Here is a 25274-nt window from a genome sequence, read left to right as displayed (position 1 = left end):
CGGTAGCAACCCCTCGTTTCAACGTCGACATTCCTTTGTCCGTGGCCAAATTGTTCACATTCAAAAAGAATTTCACTTTATAAAATAATATTTATGTACCTACATTTTCATACATATATTGTAAATGGTTTTAAAAATATCTATATGTGAAACACAAATATTAATGTTGTTGAAATATTTAATTTTCCGTGGAATAAATACCGCTATTTTAAATTTTTCGAAATATGTATCGAGTTTAAAGGTCGTTAACGAAACTCAAAGCTTCATTATTATCTCTTTCAATTCGGTATTAAAGGTGTATGATCCTCTCTTATCATTGTGTATTTTATTTCAAAACTTTTATAAATAGGAATTTATTTCACCGGTACAAGTGGGCTTGGCAAATAACCGCTATTTTTATCTAGACACACGGCAGTGTGTCCGCCAAGTTCGAGCAAAAAAGGCGACACACCGGCCGTGGGTTATATTACACGAACCATTTCGGGCCAAATTCGACCCCCCTGTAACTCAAAATCTATTTTATTTACGCCTATCAAATTTCTAGTATCTGTTGAGACCCCCTCACTTATCTAAAATACAAAATTTCATTAATATACCTATTGCAGGTCTTGAGATATTGACGTCAGAAAATCGCTATTTTTACTATACACTTATTCACTTATTCACTGATTCACTGACTCACTCATCAAAAACCTAGACCACTTCCAATGGTCGTATTGACTTGAAATTTGGCATGGAGGTAGGTCTTTATGTCAAGGTAAAGGGAAAAATCTGAAAATGGCCAAGTGTGAGTCGGTTTCAAAATAATGAAGGTGTTTTATACCCGGTGTAAATTTATACCCCTAAGGAACTAAAACGAACTTTTATCTATATTTATATAATATAATCTTCGAATGGTACAAAGGTTTGTATTTAGTCAAAGTAAAGTAAAAATCTGAAAACGGCCAAGTGTGAATCACTTTCGAAAATAACGAATGTGTAACTTTGATCCACGAACATAATATATGATAACATGTCATGCCAGTCAGTTGGTAAATCTAGTCCATTTAGTTAATCTAGTTCATTTCTTTGTAAGAAACATAGTGCATATTAAAAAATCTAAAAGATAGTATAAATGAGACATTTCTTTAACTAACTTCATCATAAGAAAAAAATAAAATAAACAACCTCACAAAAATAAATGAAATCCCACCCAAAACAAAAATGTGAAAGACTGCCAAGTTCGATAATATGGGAATGCTTCGCCTATAAAAGAAGTGAGATCTGAATAAGTACCAAGTTCCATACACATACCTCAGTTAAAAATAGTTACTTTTTAATGATGTTACTTGGCAAGTTTTAATAGAAAATTAAATACTTGATTCATTGCGTTTAGTAGGTTTATAACAAGGTGTATGAAAACTTGCCAAGTAACATCATTAAAAAGTAACTATTTTTAACTGAGTTATAGATTACAGTCATTTATTTCCGTGTAAACTAACTTATTTGATTTGAAGTACAATATGCGTGGGTGTCGGTTCTGGAAGCCTTTTTGCACCATACGCGTAGTACCAAATTTAGCAATCCCATTTCATATAGGATTACTGAAAATGTTTTTTATTATTTTACTCGTAACCTTTACCAGTCTGCGGATATTTTATTGGAAATACATTTTACAAAAATGTGGTTCATATTAGAGGTATATCTCATTTTCATTTACATATGCTATTGTAAGCACCGAATTATTTTAATATTTTCAGTTCATATTTATCCGACATCACAACATTGCAGACTGGTGATTATCATAAGTACGTGTGCTTCAAAACACAAACAAAGAATATAAACTAAGATCAAGTTGTCGCAACACTCGACAACCTTGAAGGCATACAATAATCTCGGGATTATCGTGAACGCTGACGTACTAAGCCGGGTGTACACTCGATAAACTCCTGCTAATATTAATAATGTTGGCTTTACATAGAATTGTTTCGTGCGCGCTTGTCGAGCAAACAATCGGCCCTTTGGGTCCGCTCGTAAAACCGGCCTCCTCAGTGAGTCCTACGTACTACCTACATTATGTGTATCGGAACTGTTCCACGATGGTGCAAGTCACAAGCGCCTCCAAATCAACCAAAGAATTATACAAAATATTAAAAACATTTAAGTCCTGTTTTACGTGCAGGTACTGTAAAGTAGTTATTATAAATTGTCTTTTTCTTTTCTATTTCGAGAGTTTCACTACTTCTAGGAACGTTATAATTATATTTTAATATGTAGTTACGCTCATCACCTTCTCTTTGTATATCATTCTTTTTAGTAGACATTGGCTACTCAAACACAATTTCACACTACCGATAGCCAATCGTCGGCCATCAAACTCGGTCGCCTAACAAACACGCTTTGCCCGAGTTCCGTCAAATATTTGCGGGCGCCGGCGCCGTGCGGGCTGCTGGGAGTTGCCTACACGTTGCCGCACGTTGCCGCACGTTGCCGCACGTCGCCGCACGTTGTCGCACGTTGCCGGGCAGCCTCGCCCTCGTTACAGCGATTGATACCCCTGATGAACGTGTGCGGGCGCGCCGTCACGCCGCATTAACAACTTTCGGGACGATCTGAATAAAGGCCGGTGTTTGACTTCGAATGTGAAGGTTCAAATATGTTTTATTTATTTTATAGTTTCGACGAATTGTAGGCTTTGTTTACTGAGATTTTAAGGGCCAGTACACATAGAAGTTATGTTTCAGCTTATGAAAATATGGATAGTTATTTTAATATTTCAAAGAACTACATAATTAAAAACAACGTTTCCATGACAAAATGTAACTGTAGCTTAATGAACCATGAAAAAACGATCTATGAGCCATATTCAATAGTTCACTCTCTTAACTGATCGTTAATGCACGTTTTAGCAATGAAGCCTCGCATATGTGTGTGTGTGTGTGTGCCCTGACGCTCATCACACCTCCACATTGTCAGGCTTCCTTCAAGAGGATAACTTACCATGATGAGGCTTAACACATGATTAGCCCCTTGTGTGTCACGCCTCGGAGGCGTAGAGTCCAACAGTAGGATGACGTGTGACGTATGTTTAAATAGTGTAGTATTACAAGTCGCAGCTATACCTATGTACATAATTTATAAAAAAGTGTCTGTTTCTAAAAAGAAAAAAAAACGAAAGATAACAACTTTATCCGAATTGTCAGAACAACATTCATAATCTATTAGCGACTGATGAAACATTATATGAGACAATGGCATAATAGTGGTAATGGATAGTACTTACAAATCAAGTCCACTATCTTATGAATACCCGTTAAGCTGCGAATCCATTTATTAAACTATCTCTGAATCTAGAGGCTCCTCAACACTGAAGAAGGATCCTAATTCCGGTCGTCTAATCCCTTAATTCCGTTGTAACGCAAACTCGGGCGTCGTGCCGTATTCAATATTCCGCCCTGAATTATTCATGTATTACCGACATACGATTAGGATGTACATCAGATTTTATTTCCCCTTCTCAAGCGAATTACAATTGCAAATATACAAGGATCACAGCTTACGTATATATGAATTGGTAAACACTATTATTGTTATGCCTTCCTGACAAATTGTTGCCTGAATAAATGGATTAAATTAGCATAAATATTTAGAGAATCTTAGCAATGCCTAGATAAGATTAAGGTAAGTCTATTACAACAACACAAAACGTAAAACGGAAAAAACAATAACAATAATGTACTTGCGTAATGACGACTCAGCAACCTAAAACCTGTAGGAAAATAACGACTTGCTACGAATACGCGTAGTAGGCTACTACGGCGTAGCAATTTTCGTAGCGTGTAGACAGCAACTTTTGAACAGACAGGAATTAAAATTGAGAGCGACCGTATCAGCTATACACAAATTATGCCATTAAGCTTCAAAGTTCTCGCTGGAGTTCTGACTGGAAATTCGCTAAACAATGCGGCATTTTGGTGATATGCCAGGCATTGCCAGGTGTATGTCGTATGTAAATGATTAGCAAAGCTCGCAGCTTGAGCTAGTCAGCGTGTGTATCAAAGCCTCCGGAGCGTTAGTGACAGCAAGTCTCGGTTACTTTGACGCGCGCTAATTGGGATGTACTTAATGTTAAGCAGAAGAGCTGCGCTTCACGTCACTACTCGAGAATTTATCTTCTGTTTATTCTGTGTTCACAAGATTTTATAACTCTGAATATACCTACACATTTGTGTATCTCTTTATTTAAGCAATGTTTCGTAAAGTAAATGCAATGGAAACTATTTGCAGAACTATCTGCAAATGTATTTAAGTTAAAGAACATTTTACCTTCTAAGTTGGTTCAGTTTTTTTTTGTTGTTAGTTTGTGTGCGAGTTAGGAACTTTATTCTTGACATGGACATTGTCATTTATGTATATATCATCATCATCCTCTTGTCCTTATCCTAATTCATTTGGGGTCGACGCTCATTATTTATATATAACGACTTCAAAATTGAAAATAAATAGTTATTGCCGTCATCAATCATGTCGCTAATTGAAGCTGAAAATTATCATTATTTTCCGAATTCAGTAAATTATTTTCCCATCAAATGGTGCCTAGTACCTGATAATAATACGTTAGGCTCTCAGGTACATGTGTTATTAGTATCATTAAAGCGTTCGTATGTTTTGTGCCTTATGTGGAATATTCCGGCATCGGTGTATCGGTGTCGGCGCGACGCGGCGCGGCTCACATGCGGCACGTCATTAGTAGCACCCTGTATGTGTGCACTTTCATTTATATACAGCTTAGTTATGTATGATGATGGTGGGAGATAAGTAACCTTTACAAACTATTTTAGGCAGGATCTAGACATTAATGGAGGAATAACTAAATTAGAATAGCTATTTTGGTTTATAGTCAAGTTATACCTATAAAATGTTCGTAAATTGAATTTATAATATTGATTTAAATGAATGAGAACACCACAAAAATAAGCAATTTAATCTAATGAAAAGAAAAGTTAAGTTGTCGAGAAAGTTGACCTATTAATTAGTTGATAATTGAGTCAAACTCAACTGTCGCAGAAATTCCGCTCACAACTGGCTACCCAACATAAACATAGATTTGAATGGCAACCCTTAACCTTTTGTTTTTGCTCTGCTCAAAAAAACAATTGAACAATGTGAGGAGCAGCTCAATATGAGCGCTGTGGAGGCTTTGCAAGTTATTCAGGGACACGGCAATACCGAGCATTGTGGGTACCTACTGAATGTTAGCAAATGCTGACAGCGTAATGAAAACCGCATACATTCGTCACACGAACGTTACGTGACACATAAAAAGTCGCATCGTGAGCGATACTAGCGAGACCTTCATTTAGGAATCAGGATAGATACGACAGAATAATCATCTCATACTTCAGTATTTAAATAACTATATTTATTAATGTAGATAAAACTTGTAATCTCTACTATTTAGTATTGTTCATTTTTGTTCGCCCAGCGCCCTTTCACCTACGTAATTTATTTCATTGATTAATTAATCGTTTCGATCTTTTCTTCTGTGAAAATGGATTATTAAAATATACAAACGAACATCTTCATGTCGAAGCATTTAAATTGATTTAAGATATCCATCTCAGTTCTTGTATCATATCCACCTTGATTAGTAGCTCCATGCTCGCGACATATTCCGTGTCCATGCAATATTCATGCGGTATGAGTCACGTAAACAGCGCCATGATTATTTTATTGTGACCCCACTCTTATTGGCGGCTCACGACTCCTGCGCCGGGACAATGACGTACACACACTTATGTTACTACACACTTGACCTACAACTGTTTTAGTACATCTAGAAATATATGTTGGCCATACTTTTGTGGTTCAATATCTCCTGGTCTATGTCTTTAGCCTGCGTGCACACTACAGATTATTTAGGCGGCCCTTGGTGGGTATATATATATATTTTTGATAATCGTGAATTCAATCAGTTTTTAGACGGTCTGATACCGAACAATTACCTAATCGTGGTTACGAGTGTACTTCCATTCACCTTCATACTAATTTATGAACAAAAATAATCCGTCGCCCGACTAATTCTCTGTAATGTGCGCGCTCTTAGTCAAATTAACAATTAGAGTGATATATAAATTAATGGTCAAAATTAAATGAAATCCATTTTGAAATTAGTGTAATTGGTAATTGATGACGCTCTCGACGTCAATAATGTTTAATAAACCCAGCGTGATACAAGTGCTCTCTGTATCACTCAACTATTAACTCTGTGCATGTTAATTGCTTGTTGATTAATACAGCTTAGAGCTAGCTTATAAGATTTATAGAACAACTCAGTTTTTTGTCGTTATAAAGTAAGGAAGACTTTAGAGATAGAAATCTTCACAATTTCTCAGAAATATGTTTCAAAAATAAAATTCAACATCATTAGTGTTCGATTTTATCAATATCGGCTGGAAATGCTTACAATTGACGCAAATTGGGAATTGAAAATATTGTCAATTCCTTTTGGGGAATCCAGTAATAAACGGGTGGATTTGGACGGCTATTGTGAATAACATTCACGGAATAAATTAGTTGCGAACGAAGATATTCTATTTCTAATAATTATAGAAGACTTTTTTATCTGAGATTGTTACTTGACATGAATCAATTATATCTGAAGAGTTACTTGAGCTTATAAAATCAAATAATATTTTCCTACTCCCTTGTTTAGTGAAGTAATATTAATTACTAATTAAATATTTAATCGCGTAATGAATATTTCCCGCGTAGTCAATCAAGTAACGTTAATCAATATCAATAAGAGGCGATGGGTTCAAGCCGCTTTATACTTAAACAGCCATTAACTTATTAACAGCCATAAACTATTTGATTTACTCCAAAACGGAATAACTTTTCCTTCAGGAATATTTTTAATAAGCTCAAAATGTAAGAGCTGCAATAAATCCAGCGCTGGATCTATGGCGGGCGAGCATAACGTACACTATCGTTTTAAACGCGACGGTTATAAATGGCGCGAACCACAGTCCGACCCGACTTCCATTCAAACGTTATTTTTCTTACATTCACCGACATTTTTTATCCAAACCAAAAATCGAGGCTCATTTATCTTATTCACAAACCCGCGGATTCTATTAAAAAGATTTTCTTATTCAAAAACGCCAAGGAATTGAATCGGAATGGAAAGGAACAGTATCTGCGTGATTAATTACGAAGACGGTCACAAAAGTGAGTGTTTTGTTTCAACTTGTCATTTGTATTCAAAGAGATTATTCAATGAAAAGTTTGGACTTGTGGACACTATGAATAGGACTGTGTTTGAAGGCTGCTAAGAAAAATCGTTTTGAATTTGAATAATTCGACTGTTGAAAAGAATCTTTAGACTAATTACTGACTGACTTTAGTTATTTCGGAACTGCTTCTTAGATCAATTTTTAAAGAGATTGTAAGATAATTGCAGCTTACACCATCCTGATCTCAATGGATAAGGTTGCTGTGATTTTATGAATACTGTGCTCGGCATGACACATCTAGTAAACAAGTAAAAGCAATGTTCGAGTGATGCCGGGATGAGTCTGCATCTGACTTGATTTGATATACAATGCGGTTGAGTTGACTGCGGATTATTTGATTAATAATAACTCTTACTCTACATAAACTTCTATAAATAAATCTTTTCGTAAAGTTTTTGCTCTAATTAAATAATTCCGAGGGTGAAATACGGTATACAGCATGAAGCTCAATTTTGTGAAATGTAAAATAACGATATGGGTCGAAGCTTAACATGAAACCTATAAACATTGATGACACCTTTTATGAGTAAACGTACCGCAGTGAGCCAAACTGATCGCAAGTTATTACGTAAAATAAGGTATATCGTAACTCTCTTTTGGACCTCAAAAGTCGATGAGAGCCGTTAAACCCATGATTGAGGAACCTCCACCTGACCCGGTACGGAATAACCTTTTTTATCTCTCGTAAATTTTGTATGGCTGGCTTAGAAACGAGTTTTAGGTTCAAACGAGTGAAAAGCCTTAAATAAGTTATTTTCGTATTGGGTCTAAAAGGCTCTATTATATGAAAGTCTTTGCTTGTAAAAAAGGTCAGAACTATATTCTTAAAATTTACACAATCCAAACTAATGTTGCATTTTCCTATAACAAGAAGTTATAAGTGTTTACCGAGCGCTACATTAGCCAATCACGGTACAACTTTCTATATTTATCAAACAAAGTCAAAGCGAAGTATAACAAGTAAGTAACAGTTAGTTTGTTGACTGAAGTCGGCGACATTGTTCGAACAGCCGCGATACTTCAAAGGAGATAACTTGCAGGAAATCTTAACTTTAACGATTCGAAAATAGTTCCTTTTACAAATATTTTTTGAAATTCTTTTGATTCGTGTCATAATGGGCGCCGGTCCGTGGCGGAGGGTCCGTCGTTAACAGAATTAAGCCTTTTTACTGCAAAATGTAGATTGTGATCGTAAAAGAGCGGTAAAGTTGACAAGTCGTTCATGACGCTGTTATATTTAGCGGTAAGTCACGCGACTTATGACTCAGTTCATTTTACTAATACTTAGAATTTAGACTTTTAATTTCTGGCTTTTGTGCTTATGCATATACTTTATAGTATTGATTTTCAGAGTGTAAAACTGTATGAATGTGTGTTTATCATAAAACTGCCCTATGACATAATTTTTATTATAAAATTTATACTTTTAGGTACATATAACTGCGTTTAACAAAGCAAATTAATATAATGAATAGCCCGTGATCATCGAGCTATTAACAAAATTCAAATAAACGTACCTACATTATATACCTACCTACATGCGAACAATATAATTACAATTTGTCCAACGGGTATATTACCTTCATCATTTTAAACGATATTAATAATATATTTTGTGATGAAATATGTTATAGCGTAACCATTGCGGTTACAGTTAAATCGACGTTGTTATTCATGTTAACATCAAAGGATAGTTTCCCACGGATCAATCTATCAACTACCTATCTGCTTTGTTACATATTCGGGAAAATATTTATAATAATCCATCGTCAATATTACGATAATTTATTAATGATGCGTTGTCATTTGCACCATGAAAGTTGTTTAACAAATCGTTTGCAGACGATTCAATAGTCCTCAAAGGAAATGCTATTATTTTAAACACAGATTTTCTTAAGAAGATACCGAGATCCTTAGATAGAGAGTTAGTTTACGTAATAACAAGCAAATGGAACGGGAAACACGTTCGCAACTAGCACAAGTTTTATATTAAGTTAAACAGAAGCTGCAACAGGTGACGATATTGTACCACCAGTGTGTTTCGTACTGCTCAACACGAAATGCTTCTTAAGTTTCCAATTCTAAACTTTTAACTAGATTAGTCACGACAATCCAGAGGTTGGCTGTTTCTGTGCACGTGAGGTTACAAATCAAAACCTGCGATGTTCGATACAGATGTATGTCTAATAACACTATAAAATATTGAAAGTTTAGAGTTGAACTGATCCCGACTGACTCCGCAATAGTATGTTTTACCTACTGTGTTTGGGTTTATATTATTCGTATTGACGAGCACTTTTCACTAATGCGGATAGGTACTGATGGTGTGGTGGTTGGCAGACCACCGTATGTCTATAACGAAGGGCCGTAGCGGGTGCGGGAAAACAAATTGGTCAGCGATTATGCGAACCGGGACACAGTATGAGAGAAGCTGGGTAGGTGCAGACAGAAAAGGGACTCACATGTGCAGGATGGTGGAGGCGCACGTTGTTGCAGGCTTCTTGTCACTGAAAAGAAAAAAACTTCATATAATAACTAAATAGATAAAATAAATAATTTTTAATATTTATAAGCATTATTTACACTTTTAATTCAAGTTTCAACCTTTTTAACAACCCGGGTCCCGGACCCAGAAAAATCGGATATTATGAAAAATCGCTTATTTGTATTTCTGGGTCTTAAAATCACATATTACGTATTTCTTGCGAATATTTCACCCTTAAACCCTCATCTTTGATTATTTGAAATAAATCTTATAATTAATAAAATTTTATAAGTTATAAACATTCTTCAAACTACTTGTGCAAAACTGAGGAAAAACATATTTTAAAAAAGGTCTTTAAGTAGGAGACTAGTCCCCTTCAACGAGTGGTTTACAAAAATTATTAAACATAAATTGGTGTATGTTCCTGAGTGAAGAGAAGAAACATTGTAGAGCAATGCTATTCAACGCCGGAGAATGTTAACACCGCGATACAGAAAATGCCCTCTCCACATACAACGCCATCTAGTGCAGTTTTTGGAACCAACTTTGCTCAATAATTCCTAGTGAACAGAAATGATGTATACGCCTCTATTAAGCGTTTAATAGAGCTAAAAAGGATAATAATAATAGAGTCGAGGAATGACTAACCTCCCCACTCAGAGACATTTAATGGTTACTTAAGCCATTCCTTAGTGAAGGATTTGTATGGCATTCCGTCACTAAGGAGTGACTTAAGTAATCATTAAATGTCTCTGAGTGGGGAGGTAAGACACGTCGTTTTAATATTTGAAGGAGGCTACGCCTAAATTTTACTATCACTATCGCATATAAAATGTGCATCAATTTAGCTCATTAGAAATTATTCCGCAGAATGATTGGGGTTTACTATTCTTAAATAAGGCGCTTGAACTAACATGCTTATTTGTTTGTTTTAAATTAAAGGATATTTTTTTTTTGCAGTAATATTGATCTCCGTATATCGATTTTCTTTATGGGATTTACTTATAAGAAGTAAGGTGTAGTTCAACGGCTAAGCTGTCTCATACAAAGTTGCCATCGAATTGTGCCTCTTGAGAACTTACATTTATTATGCTTATACTAAAGCGTAGTGTACACTGTCAACAGGAGCGCGTTACCGAACGGCACGCTGTGGCTGGGCGCGTTCTCCGCGGCGCAGTACCGCAGCGACGTGCACGCGGCGGTGTACCGCTGCCGCGCCGCCAGCGCCGCCGGCACCATACTGTCACGCGACATGCGCCTTGAGGCGGGTGAGTGTGCACTAAGCCTTATTTTATATCAACTGATTTTGCAAAAAAAAATTAAGGGAAGTACTGAACATGGTTGGGTTAAATGTTTCTCAGCACTTATAAAAAGATTGCTTATTACGTTTTGTTATGCGGCTGCGTATACAGAAATAGTGAAGACCGCAAACGAGTCGTATTCACACAGTATGACGTTCAGGACTTCTGACAAGCGTTGACAAAAGACTATAATGTCACTAGGAAAAGGAGGTTTTATAGGAACATGTTACAATAATTAAGGGTAATAGAAATAGATGCAATAAGGGATAAAAATAGATTCAGGTTTATTATGTAGTAATTAGAATGCATCCATGTCCAACTGATTGACGCTGAAAGGCTGTAAAAATTAATGGCTTCCCATAAAACACACTCTGGACCATACAACGCGTATACAGTACGTTGTTTATAGCATATAAATATAAAATAAGGGGGTGTCGTAAATCATAAGCGCCGTCATAGGACGCGTAACGCAGCGACGCATAGCTGCACTGCGACGGAATAATGCTCTCTTGACAAGTGAATTCATCAATTGTTACTGTACGTATATTCGACAATAAAATGATACAGTATTTAGGTATCATGTTTGATGAGAAGTTAAAAGGAGAAGAGGCAAAGTGCATATGCCCAGATTCAAACAACTTTCTTGCTTGAATTCAACCAATCCTTCCTTCATTATGCTTTGTTAACTTGCCGTCTTGTAGTCGATATAAAATAATTAAATCTAGATATAAAAGAAGAATTAATGTGTTTCTAATTTGGCACATAACAGACTATGACCTAAATTCATAACAAAATATTATGACTATAGGCTTCATTTTTATTCCATGTATTTTGTAGGTATGAGTGAAAAACCGCTTGAAAAAGCCAGAATTCGTGTATCGCGTCCAAACTATGTATCAGCGAACAATTGAATCGACAAATAGAAATGCCGGTGACACGAGATAAATCAAGCGCGGTTTTTCGTTTTTGGTGAAATTTCAGTACGAATATGATAGCTTTTGCCTTCGGTTTCACCTGGATCCTGAAGAAACTACCCCGCTAACATTGGTAAGACGTGTAACCATCATCATGATCCAGGGTCCGACAAAAGTTTCATTAGTGAATGTGAAAGTGTGATATACAAACAATCTAACAATAACATTTAGCAGGTTTAAGCCCAGCCAGGCTAGCAGGCTGTTCGCAACAAATCACGCAGCTATGCTTAGAGACATGTAGGTCGCTTGCGGCCGCGGTCAGCCGCACGGATGCCATGCGATACATTTCCTATGTTTTATTCAATGCTGCGTTTTTTGCTCTTTGTTTGAGGCCACGACTTTCTTTGTTAGTGAAAGTAAAATGAACAGATGAAGCCAGTATAGAAAGATAATTTCTTTTTAAACGCTTTTCTTTTGATGCATCGGGGGAGCGTCTTAATGATGAAAACCGCAGTCATGTATAGAAGAAGTATTAGAGGCGTCATACACATATATAATAATATATCCCTTGATCACAATGTGAGGTCAGCTTTAAAGAGTTTTCAATTTTAAAACATAAGAAAACTCCAGTATAGAACAACTTGTGTTAATCCTATAAAGTCAGCGTCTCTTGCCGTCACCGCGCGTCACTCCACAACGCGTGTAATCTGACGCCGAGCGCGTCGAACGCTCCGCGAAATCTCACCGCACAGATTATGCGGCAGACGTGACACCGTGCTCAACTCGATCTATACCTACGTAATTTCACTCAATCCCAACTTGATGACTTCATACATGCATAATTTAAATCTGTTTTGGTAAATCTGGATTGCTAGTATTAAGGTTATTGTCTGTTACGTAAAGGCTGTATTACTATTTATTGTTATTTGATATTTATAATTTTCTTTAGTTTTTTTGCTCTAGGGAGTGTTTCAAACAGATTTTTGCTCTGTCAAAAATAAAAATACCACTCAAAATAATAGGCACCATTAATCTACTTAGTCTATGTCATGATGCCATCATGACGTCGCTCTCTATTCCATTAGCGGGGTTTTTCTGGCAATAAGCACTTAAGCAAGTTTAGAGCCACATCGCCGGTAAATTGTGTTGCTCCTGAAAAACTTTATTGTTTAATTTCCGACAGGGATCAAGGTTCCACAGAGGAAGTTGAAAATTCTTGATAGAAAAGAGATACCCGGTGATTTAATGAAATAGAGCTGACAAAAATGAGAAATGGTGGTATTATTTTTCATCTATAATAAACAAACATAAAATACACATAAAGGACTAAAATTTATTAGTAGTAATGTAAATAATCTATAAGTAGAAATCGTTAAAAGAATACTAAATAGGTAAGTGTAGTCGATAGCAAAGCGTACTATAAGATGTACTAATGTATTCAGGACGTGTTGCTCAAAGCTATCCCAGTTGTTTTGTTTAACATTACATTGCCGACTATCCAGCTCAACGATTATAGATGCCGTTAAAAAAACACCAGTGGACTCCGTAATGGAATTTAATATTTACGAACAGTTTGTTTGCTGTTATGGATGTGTATGTTAATCTGTTCATGTAAACGACGCATACTGATTGAAAAAAATTGTCCAAATGCCGTTAAACGTTACTGTTCAACTATAATTCGATTTCTAAACTTAAACACAACTTAAATCGCCATGTTATAACGTAATAAGGAAAATAGAACTATCGAAAACACACAAAACTATAGAAGCCATTACACCCGCCCCATCGCTTTACGAACGACTATAGCAGCGCATATAAGCGTCCCATGAGATTCCCCATAAAAAGTCGACGCAATTCCCGAAGTATTATCGAATCAGCACCCTTCAATTTATATATTTGATTACGTGCACTAAACGGTTAGGACCTTCCTTTGTCGCGTAGAAAAACACGTAGCGACGTGACTTGTATGTTTATATTCAATCTAACGGCTGAAGGGACCGCGTGTGACGGGAATGTGAAACGAAGTCGCGACATCGGGGGCGCTCGGAGACGCCGAGCGAGTCCTGCAGCCATCGCAACTTCGTCCGACTTGTGGCTTGTTCGCGATATGACGCGCAACTTTGTTCCGAACGCGATAGACGACGCTTTTCTTAAGTTTAGCTACAGAAGCCGGACGCGGACCGCGCTTTAATAACTATGAGCATAATTTCCGGATATTGGCAACCTAGATCCTTAAAATCGTGCTTAAATAGGAACAAGCAGCTTTATACTCAGAATTTAAATTCCTCAAAGTCCACCTTTTTTCTGAAAAACATTACCATCAAACATTTGATCTAAGAGCCAGTGCCTACAAACGATCCTCAAACACTGGCCTATATCACTTATCACTGAAATAAGAGCTTTACCGCTAGCTAATACGGTTTTAATTCCGCTGTAAACTGCAGCCCTTGACCTCTAGTATTGACATGGTAAAGTCGGGATCAATCTCTCTGCCTTCGGAATGCAAATACAATTCTTTATGGAGGAGGTCTGGAGGGCCGCCGTAAACCTCCGAGATTGAGGTCTGTGCCCCTCAATATCCCCGCTTTGTGCAAGGCGCGAAAAAGGTCCGTTAATGGAATAAGGCCCGCGAAATACGGACGGTGCTTGAAAGTCCAATTTTCGTCGGGATTTTTTTGATGTTAAGGTATAGGAATTAGGCGGGATCGAGATTTGGGTCAGCAGTCGATTTTTTGTTGATGGGATGGAGATAATGGCTTATGTTGGTAACACCTAACTCGTATGGCGAAAAATTTACAAATGTTTTGTTAGTGAAATATTGCCACTTCTGAGATTTAAAGATTTGATCAACATATTTTTAGAAATACAAAACATTTCTTTTGAACTATTCGTGGATCAACTAAATCCCTAAACCACTGTAAACTACTACAGTAATTCGTCACACTCAATTACTAATCAGTGTAGTAAATCCATCAGCTATACCCATTACTTGCGCACAATAGCTGGCCGCGCCGGTACACAATCTCCATCGTCAGCTTTCTCGCAACACTTATCGGCCGCTCTTGTATCAGCCGATTTGCCACTCGCGGTATCTCGACGACCACTCGACGGCTCTTTTTGCTCCGCGAACAATGCCCGGCCACTATAGCGATACGGTGTAAGCCCCGCTTTACGCCAACCAGCGGAGATTGAACGCTGTTTTGTCGTGTGTGCCGATTTCACTGCCGGATTCTTTACAGTTTATTGAATATTTAGCAAAAATCCCAAGATATCTTAATTTAAAGGCGAAAGCAGCTTTATTTACGTTTTATTGCTAACCTTATTTAAGTTCGTCTGAACTAAAGCAGTTCTTTCAAGCAAACCTCTCTAATTCATGTCTGGAAGCTTGGAGATACCGTAACGAATATTTAATTAATTTTAATTACCTCAGCAACCTAAAGGTCTTTTAAAGCAAGCAAAAGCCTTATATTAAACATCTATTACAGAAGAGAGCAAACGAAAACCTGAATGCTATTCAAATTAATATCTCAGAAACGAATGTAATGAACAATCTTTGAGTCGTTTGAGAACAATTTTATTGACACTACTGAAATGATATCCGAATAATGGTTTAGTAAATCAAAGCGCTCTAAACTTGGGACTTTATTGAAATTACACAAAACATAATCCCGCTTTATAACTGGGACTAAACAAATGAAGTTGAGCGTTTTCCAAAAGTCCTTCTGCTGGGAGTGGAATTAATGGCCCTCCAGCTGTTCAGTAAAAAGGGCTTTTGTTCCGTGGCCTGAAGGGTGCGCGCACTAAGCAACTGTCACGTAAGGGCTGAGGGCCGATGTGCGCCCTGTCTAGCTGTGTGTAGCTGTGTATGACTGTGTGTAGCTGTGTGTGGCGGAGTCACGCTGCGGGGAGAGAGGAGTCATTTCGAGATTGTATGAGAGTAAGGATTTAATGAGACTGCCCTAGTTTTACGAGTATAAGGCAATGTGTGAATCGTAATTGTGAAACCTATCTATTTGATGAAAATACTGTTTCTTTCTAAAAAGTGTCCTAGTAACTCTGTGAGAGCCACTTTCACTTTAATCAATGGCTGCAAACACTTCATAGAAACCCAGTGAAATAAATTATAAGCTAGTATAGTTTATACGATAAGTTGTTACAGCGAACACCACTCGACAGAGGAATGCTGATCACATTTTGATATCGTTCACATAAAGCAGCTGCAATGGTTAGCAATGTTGTGTTTGTAGTTGTAGTCTGCGAGGAAAATAGTAATAACGATGTAGGTACTTGGGTAAAATATCTGGTAGACATATACCTAGCAGCAAACAAATTATTAAACGCAAAAGTTTGTTATGACTGAAACGAAAATGCCAAATACAGTTCACAAAAGTAATACATGTATTCATAATACAATTTATTATTCCGCGAAGTTCCAACCAAAGGGCAGGTAATAAACAATTCCGAAACAGCCATTACCAAGTTATTGTTACGAAAAAAAAGCATCTGTAAACCAGTCCTAACTCACTGACCGCACATTTCAACTTCGTATTGAACTTAACCAAATTTATTATTCACTGAAAAAAATGTGATTAGAATGTTAAGTGGAGTTTTTGTAACATTTCCTCGAGAAAAGTTAATTAGTCGGAAAGTCGACGGTCCGCTGTAATGCCCCGCCAGATGTTCCTTATTGCTGCTCGCTTTACATACATTACGATGTCCGCCAAGTTTTGAGGTAAAATCTACTATTGTCTGTATAGCACCTTATTTCGGCTTTTGTAGTTATGATTTTAGTATTTGTATGCAGCTTCGCGTCGCCATGTCGTAAAAATATGAGGAAACCTTTTGGGATTTCTTTTGTATAGTGTTTGAATATGTATGAGGCAGTTATGGTTCTCTGATCGTTACGCGGGAACAATTCTATTACATACAAATGAGGACTTAAACTATTTCCAATTCTGAATGTTTTTGTAATCGACGAAGCCTGATTCGAAAATAAGACATCATCTATAGCAGTTTAAACTTTAAATTACTTGTTTAAATTTGATTGCAGCACGATAATTTATAACTTAGTTACTTAACCGACCATTATCAAGAATTGTTTAAGTTGTGTCGTGCAATATTCCGCAGTTATTTGTTCGCGCATTATCCACAAATAGCTAAGCGTTTTCTAATAGAACTTTTATCGTTAGCAACCTTAATGGCCCCGTATCGTAATGGAGTACCCGCGGTAAGTGAGGGGGACTGCGCTATAAACGTTTACAAACCCATAAGATTATAGGGGCGAGGCATGGAGATGTGCATAGCTTTCATATTACGGAAATAACTTTATAACGTATAGTACATGTCATGTACGTGCTCTCTTTGTAAGTTAAGACACGGTTTCTAATAGCCGTAATATATTTTATTAAAACATCTTATAATCCCGGCTCACATAACGCCTCGAAATAAAACATGTACAAGTAAACGCCTTCACCGTGCTAGCGTCTCTCCGCCCACCACAAATTCAATTTCCTGCAACCCTATTGTTTTCCCGAAACAGAACCCAATAAATATTATGAATAATTAAAAAAAGCGTTGCTCCTTTGCAGGAAGAAAACTGGTCTTATAAAATCTATTTATTTCTTATACAAAAATTAATCGAGTTTGTTTATGGAGTAAATCCTCGGAGTACGGCAGAAAACACGTTTTTAATTTACAAACAACTAGGCGGCTTTGATGTCGCACAAAAAGAAATTAATTAAAGAAACCGATTTCACAAGCGCCCATTCAGGAAATGAAGTATTGAATTTTTATCCGGTAAGAATAAATCGCGAAGAGCCGATTACAGAAAATTCCAATTTCAAATCTGTTCGCTTTTTTTCTGGCGGCATTTCAATGTTTATTCAAACTCGGTTAGAAAAAGATTAACACTCGTTTCCACAATTCGTAATCCAATCAATTGATGGGTCCTTGTAGCAAAAGATTCCTTGCTCATTTCACGGATAAAAGTCGTTTTGAAGCATCTGTTTTCGTAAGAAATAATTCCATCTTCACCCTTTTGCTTTATCCATAAAAGTCATTGTACTTTGACTGGCCCGAGATAAAAAGGTGCACGCGATCAGAAAAGATATTTTTAAGATATTTTTAGATGATGTTTGATATTTGTATATCATAGCAATATATCTATAAATACAATTTTTATGGGGAAAACACAACTAAGTACTGTTGCCCAAAGGTCCCGAAATTACTTTTTATATAGTCATCGAAAATAAAATATGCATCTTCTTTAAAAATTATCCTAAACATCAATTAATTTTATCAAACGATAAATCACATTAAATGTAGTTAATACACCAACATATTCTAATAAGATCATTCAGCAGTCCATACATCAAGTTTATAACGCACCTTAATACAAAACAGACAATTTAAATTGTATCTTCCACCGCTGTATGTAGATACAGTTGGTAACGACCGCCCAGAGATCTACCTCGTAAAACGAAACAGCTGGAGTTCCACCGCAGCGATAATTGGCTGCGCGATACAGTATCATACTCATTTGCTTGACAGACTAATGCTTCAGTTAAGCAACATTTTGTTTGCAAGCATCGGCGGCGAGGGAAATCACAGTCCGGTGGATGTTTATTATTCAAGGCGGACTCGCCGCGGATTTCATTACCGCCGGATCTCCCGCGAGTGGGCCGTGACATCTTATTATTTTTGACTGACTGCTTTGTTTATGTGGCCTTAATTGGGCACGTGAAGGATGATGCAGGATTAAGGGAAATGTTGACACATTGTCCTCTTTATCTGATAACTATTTTTTGCACTTAACTCAAGTATTTTAATAATCTCAGTAACTTTTACAGATCAGAATGCATTGCTCGAGACAAAATTTCTGATGTTAAAGAAAAGATGAACATATACCCATTTAAATATTTACATGTAAACCTATAGATAACAGTAAATCAAAGCCAAGTTGCAAACAAATAAATGCCTTTTCAGCAAAACAAGAAAATGTAGAAACAATATAAATAATTGTGTGTCACATCTCTTGGCACCCACGGCGTGAGGAGGGTAATTCCTGGGATCCTCCACTAATGTGCTACCTGATTGCTGTCACCTCACCCACGCATTACTCGCTTCTGTTTCAATTTGGAGTTTTAATTAATTTCATGGTTTCCGCACTGCTGACGACGAATTGGGGTAAGCTGATTATAGCCTGACTGACAGACGGTGAGATAATGCCTTATCTGTTTCCTTGAGTTCTGCCAGTTTAATCGTGATTTTGAATCTTGTAAACAATCCAATATTACAGAATAATTATAACATTTTTTGTTATTTTTACTTAGATTAACAATGTTAGCTATTTGGTGTTCGGTATTACCTAACGTATATGTTACAGAGTGTGTATGAAAACTTACAAAAAAAAGACATACGCATTTTAAAATCTGATAAACCTACCTAAAACATTGATGAGATAGCCACAACCAAACGTAACTAACGTCTATGATGACTGAAGTCAGGACAGACAGCAAAACAGAATTCCCGGCGCGCCGCCTCACCTTCAGCTCGTATAATTGGATTAGTATGGAACCGCCGGAGCAATCCGATTACACACTGTTACAGATTTTTCTAATACCACTTCAAAGCAAACGTTAACACTTCTTTGTACCTACTGCAGTAAACGAAAATCTATTAGAACTAGGGAAATATAGAAGCAAAAAAATATTCTAGCAGCTTAATATGTCTGTCTGTCCATAAAGTAAAATTGATGCTGAGAAAACTATTTTATTACTTACATAATCGTATTAACGATATTTTTTGCTAAAAAGTTTGATATTACAGACACACAGAAACAACTAGTAATACTAATATCGTACTTTATTATTTGTTTTGCTATTTGAATGGTCGACTAAGTTTTTATTTGACTGACACTGGCCTGTATATGTTTCAATAAAATTGCGTCTGTTACATAAAGTGGAACTTTATAATAGAGTAATCTTGTCTTTTAAAGTCGAACGATAAGTCGTGAAGAGTCCCTATTGCTGAATCCGATAATGTCGAATTTAGTGTTATTTACGAGAAATCATAAGAAATAGTAAATAAGTTTTTATCATTTCATTTTGGTGAGAAACAAGTCCGTCAGTTATCAGGTGAGAGCCATCTGTCTTGTTTCCCGCAACGAGCTAAACTTTCTTGTTGATACGTGACTAATATTCCTGCTCTCCAAACACATATAAATATTTATTTTCAGGGTTTAGGACCTCTGTCAGCTACTAGAACTATTTTATTTATTCTTGTAAAAACAAGTGGTATTTCTTTTGTTAGATCAATTTATTTTTTTGACTAATGTCTGTAAGAATGTAGGTACAGTTTATTTATAAATTATATCATACAAGTTTATGTGTTTAATCTATTGAAAGATATTACTTCGTCTCAGGCAATTCACAAAATAAAACATTGGATACAAATGGTGTGTTTGAAACTGACAATGTATTATTAAACCCACCCAAAACAAAAATGTGAAAGACTGCCAAGTTCGATGAAATGGGAATACTTCGCCTATAAAAGAAGTGAGATCTGAATAAGTACCAAGTTCCATACACATACCTTAGTTAAAAATAGTTACTTTTTAATGATGTTACTTGGCAAGTTGTCACACACCTTGTTATAAACCTACTAAACGCAATGAATCAAGTATTTAATTTTCTATTAAAACTTGCCAAGTAACATCATTAAAAAGTAACTATTTTTAACTAAGGTATGTGTATGGAACTTGGTACTTATTCAGATCTCACTTCTTTTATAGGCGAAGTATTCCCATTTCATCGAACTTGGCAGTCTTTCACATTTTTGTTTTGGGTGGGATTTCATTTATTTTTGTAAGGTTGTTTATTTTATTGTTTTCTTATTATTAAGTTTTGAATATGCACTATGCTTCTTACAAAGAAATAAACTAGATTAACTAAATGGCCTAGATTTACCAACTGACTGACATGACATGTTATCATATATTATGTTCGTGGATCAAAGTTACACATTCGTTATTTTCGAAAGTGACTCACACTTGGCCGTTTTTAGATTTTTACTTTACTTTGACTAAATACACACCTTTGTACCATTCGAAGATATATTATATTATAAATATAGATAAATTTAGTTCGTTTTAGTTCCTTAGGGGTATAAATTTACACCTTCATTATTTTGAAACCGACTCACACTTGGCCATTTTCAGATTTTTCCCTTTACCTTGACATAAAGACCTACCTCCATGCCAAATTTCAAGTCAATACGACCATTGGAAGTGGTCTAGGTTTTTGATGAGTGAGTGAGTCAGTCAGTGAGTGTATAGTAAAAATAGCGATTTTCTGACGTCAATATCTCAAGACCTACAATAGGTATATTAATGAAATTTTGTATTTTAGATAAGTGAGGGGGTCTCAACAGATACAAGAAATTTGATACGCGTAAATAAAATAGATTTTGAGTTATAGGGGGGTCGAATTTGGCCCGAAATGGTTCGTGTAATATAACCCACGGCCGGTGTGTCGCTTTTTTTGCTCGAACTTGGCGGACACACTGCCGTGTGTCTAGATAACATTAAATATCGTTTAAAATAATATTTTACTAGTCTTTTTGCTGAAACTTTTTCAGCAAAATGAGATTTTTATTTTCAGATATATTTTTTTTCGTCGTGGGTCGTCATATAAACATGTTTTTTTTTTAATAGTACGAACGTCATCACAAAATAGAGCTAGAGCTAGGAATATATGCAAAAAAAACTTTTTTTGCCATTTCCAAACTTCCAAAGTATTCCAAAGTAGTCTATTCACCACCAAACAACAGCAAAGCCCATTATGAACTATTAAACAATAAAGTAACTAGGTCCTACGTAAACTCGGAAGCCTACCGTACAATGGGCGTCCAAACTACACATAATTGATGCATGCAGTAACCGCTAACCCAATTCCGCTGGACGTGGGCCGCGTTTAATTAATGACGTCACTCGATGTCATGTCATCATTACGGGGGGAGGGGAGGCGGTGCGGCCGGGAGGGGGATGTCGGATAATGAGTGACACACTGATCTATGAGAGCTATCAAAGGATTATGCTGATAGAGTTTGCGTTTGTGACGTAACGCGACAACACTTGGCCCATAAGTGTGTTAGGCAGAACCTTTGTTGCAGCTTTTACTATCATGCAGTTGAATAGCAAATGGTTGTTAAAAAAATTATGTTTGTTCGTCATTGAGCTAGCTAGCTACGAAGTTCAAAAACCAATTAAGCAGTCGAGAACTAATCTAAGTAACCAACCTCTATTTTCCAACTCCATTGTTTACTTAGCTAAGAGCATCTCATTTGTCCTAGATTCTGGCATATCTCAGTAATTATAACAATTCTGTGTACTCGGTTACGTAACCTAACCTGCATCGTGTATTGGTTGTGACGTAACACACACACACACACACATACGTATGACGCTAATGAACTGATCGGCTGTTCCCAGACATTAATTACCGATTCTGTTTGGTTTATTATCAGGATTGTTTTTACAAATGAGGCAATTATGATGGAAATTTTGGCAGCACTTTATCACATGCAATATTTTCATAATAAATAGTTTTACAGTAAATTGTGCAGTAAAACTCATCACGGCTACACTGATATTAAAATAAACTTTGAGATAAATATTTTTTCGCATTTTGTTTACTTATACGCCATGGTTTTCAAACAAGGCAATAAATATCGCTCAATATGAAAAAAAGAACATTCACTATTTGTTTAACAATGATCGAAAAATTTCTATCACCATCATTTGCCCACCAGCGTCCCCTAACCATCTCCTCATATTCCAGTGATGGACATCCCGTGGGACGTGCGGGTGCAGTCTTCGCACGGCGTGGCCGGCGGGGCGGCACTCCTCACCTGCACCGTGCCGTCCATCGTGAGGAACCACGTCAGCGTCTCCCGATGGTTCAAGGACGGAGTGGTGCTGGAGCCACTAGCTGCTGAAGCTGGTAAGTGGATAATGGTTTAAATGAAGAAAACAATATTGAAGCGATGAAGTCCATGATCGCCTGATGTTTTGAACATTTTGCGTTAGTTTTATTATTCCTTGTATATGTGCCCTTATTCTGCCTAGATTAAGAATTAAATACTATGAAGTACGTATTAAAGAGATCATTTGTGTCCACCATAATTATTAGTAAAGTTTTTCTGCCGGTTAATAATGTGCAACTTAAAGTTGAAAATCGATCATTAATAACTTCTAAAAATAGTTTAAATGTGCGTGTTTATTTTACTGAAATACATCTAGTATACATACATTGAAGTTATAAAACAAAATTTGTTACATAGTTAAAAATATACCTACTGTTTAAATTATGTCTGAAATAGAAAGTTTTAAATTATCAGTGATATCAATTTTACTAAGCAAACTATTCTCTGTAAATATAGAGAAAATAACATTGAACACAAGGGATTCGTGAATTTCAATCATCAACAAAAGTATTTGAGTTCTGTTATTGTAATCATAAATCTGAAGAATTTCAGCAGCCCGTCAAATATGATTCAGAATTCGATAAAACTTTTTATTTTTATCAGAAAATAATATAAATGAATTGAGTAATAGGCGCCAAAGTTTTTATGTTTATTTACAATCCGAGAATGTTTTTATTGATTCCAAACAAGGGAATTCATTGCTGTCAAACATGTTTCCCAATAGCATCGTCCTCTACTCCCAGTAGATACGTTCGTCTGGAAAGTTTCCAACAATAGCGACGTGGACCTTATAAAATCGAAATTAATTTCAGCGAGCGGGCCAAACGGCCGATTATTGCTTCGAAAGGAGAAAATTAAGAATTTTTCGTTAATCCGAGTGTAGCGCGGCTGCCGGCGACAGGAACAAGGGACTTGAACTTGCTTTATGAGTTCCGACTTCTCGATTAGAACCAGAAAATTCGATTAATGTTTTCATTTACGGACGCTTCCGCTCTTTTTCGATTACTCCTCGAGGTAATGACTCATTCAACTTCTTGGACATTTTTCCGGGAGATTGTTTTTTGAGATCAAGTTATATTTGTTCACGAACTTTTGTTAATGTTCTGCGGTTTTGGCATTTTGTGTTCATCTTTCCTGCTTATTTTTATTCATGCTGCGTTTACATAATCTCTGTTATCTTTACAAGGAAAATCTCTTAACTTTGGTTTACAATATTTTCCATTAAGAAGGGCCGAAAGCAATTAACATTGTTTTTTCCGCTCATCTGCCGAGTGCACTGTTATAAATGTAAACAATCTCCTTCTGTTAACTGTTACAACTTCCGCGAGATAATAACGAAGCGTAAGCAATCTTTAAATCTAAATAGACAGCATCTCGGCTTTATCTCGTCGAGCAGCGAAACACAAACAGTTTCACAAAAAGGCCACTAAAATGTCCATTTAGCCGACTGCGCACGGTAAGGGTCGACACCGGCGAGTGAGTGCTGCGTTACACAATTATCGACTAAGTCCGTCTTTGGCCCAAATATCTTAATTAATATGACGGCTCTTAAGATCGTGTGATATAGGTAGCGTTGAAATAGCTTTAATTTATTACTAATACCTAAGTTATTACCGGTTAAACTTATTGTCTGAAGATATTATACCAGATCGATTTTTCCTATCCAAAAACAAAATTAAGCGGGCTTCTAGTCCCCGTATCAAAATCTTTAGTGCCGTCAAATGATTCTCAAAATCAGATAACATAATTTTCCCACAATCAGTGAATATTACAGGATTATCCCAGCGGTTGGTATTGTCTACTGAACTAATAATCGTGCAAAAGATAACGCTAATTAATACGTGTGGTATCAGCGCGGCTCACTGAACTCGACAGTCCTTCAGGATGATGCAGCGGGATGAGGGAAACTGTAGGAGCATCAATCAATGATAAGAAGACCAAACTTAATGAGGAATATAGTTTGAAACTGAAACCGTCAGAATAGAGGATTGCCTGCATAATGTAAGTTCTTAAAACTTTAAGGACATTTTACTTTCCAACGCAAGAACTCTTTTAGTGGATTATAATGGCATAAAAGAAGAATATTTGAAGCGTTCAGTTTAAGGTTATTACCAATCAAGTACACTTATGACGCTATATTTCCGATTTATCATCACGTATAATTAGTTTCATCCAATGTCGAGACAAAGACCTTTCCAATAATAACAAAGTTGTCTGTTCAGTAAACACTGACTGCTAATCCGTCTCCCGAGAGCCGATAACTTAACATCTCTTCCGAGAATCAGTAAGCAGAACAAAGTCACCTACTTTTCGTTAA

At 36.4% G+C, this 25274-nt stretch overlaps 1 protein-coding gene across 1 annotated transcript in view; it reads left to right on the top strand.

Annotated features, from left to right (window-relative positions):
- Window positions 1-25274, top strand: part of LOC110377674 (cell adhesion molecule Dscam2-like) — a 135452-nt gene that overhangs the window by 83961 nt on the left and 26217 nt on the right. The window contains exons 4-5 of the mRNA XM_064043237.1: window positions 10885-11027; window positions 22813-22974. Coding sequence (XP_063899307.1) covers window positions 10885-11027; window positions 22813-22974 — 305 coding nt within the window. The remainder of the gene's footprint in view (window positions 1-10884; window positions 11028-22812; window positions 22975-25274) is intronic.

The sequence above is a fragment of the Helicoverpa armigera genome, chromosome 3, assembly GCF_030705265.1.
Source record: "Helicoverpa armigera isolate CAAS_96S chromosome 3, ASM3070526v1, whole genome shotgun sequence".
In the NCBI taxonomy this organism is placed as follows: domain Eukaryota; kingdom Metazoa; phylum Arthropoda; class Insecta; order Lepidoptera; family Noctuidae; genus Helicoverpa; species Helicoverpa armigera.
The sequence above is the reverse complement of the archived record's forward strand: the minus strand, read 5'-3'. Positions and strand labels throughout refer to the sequence as shown.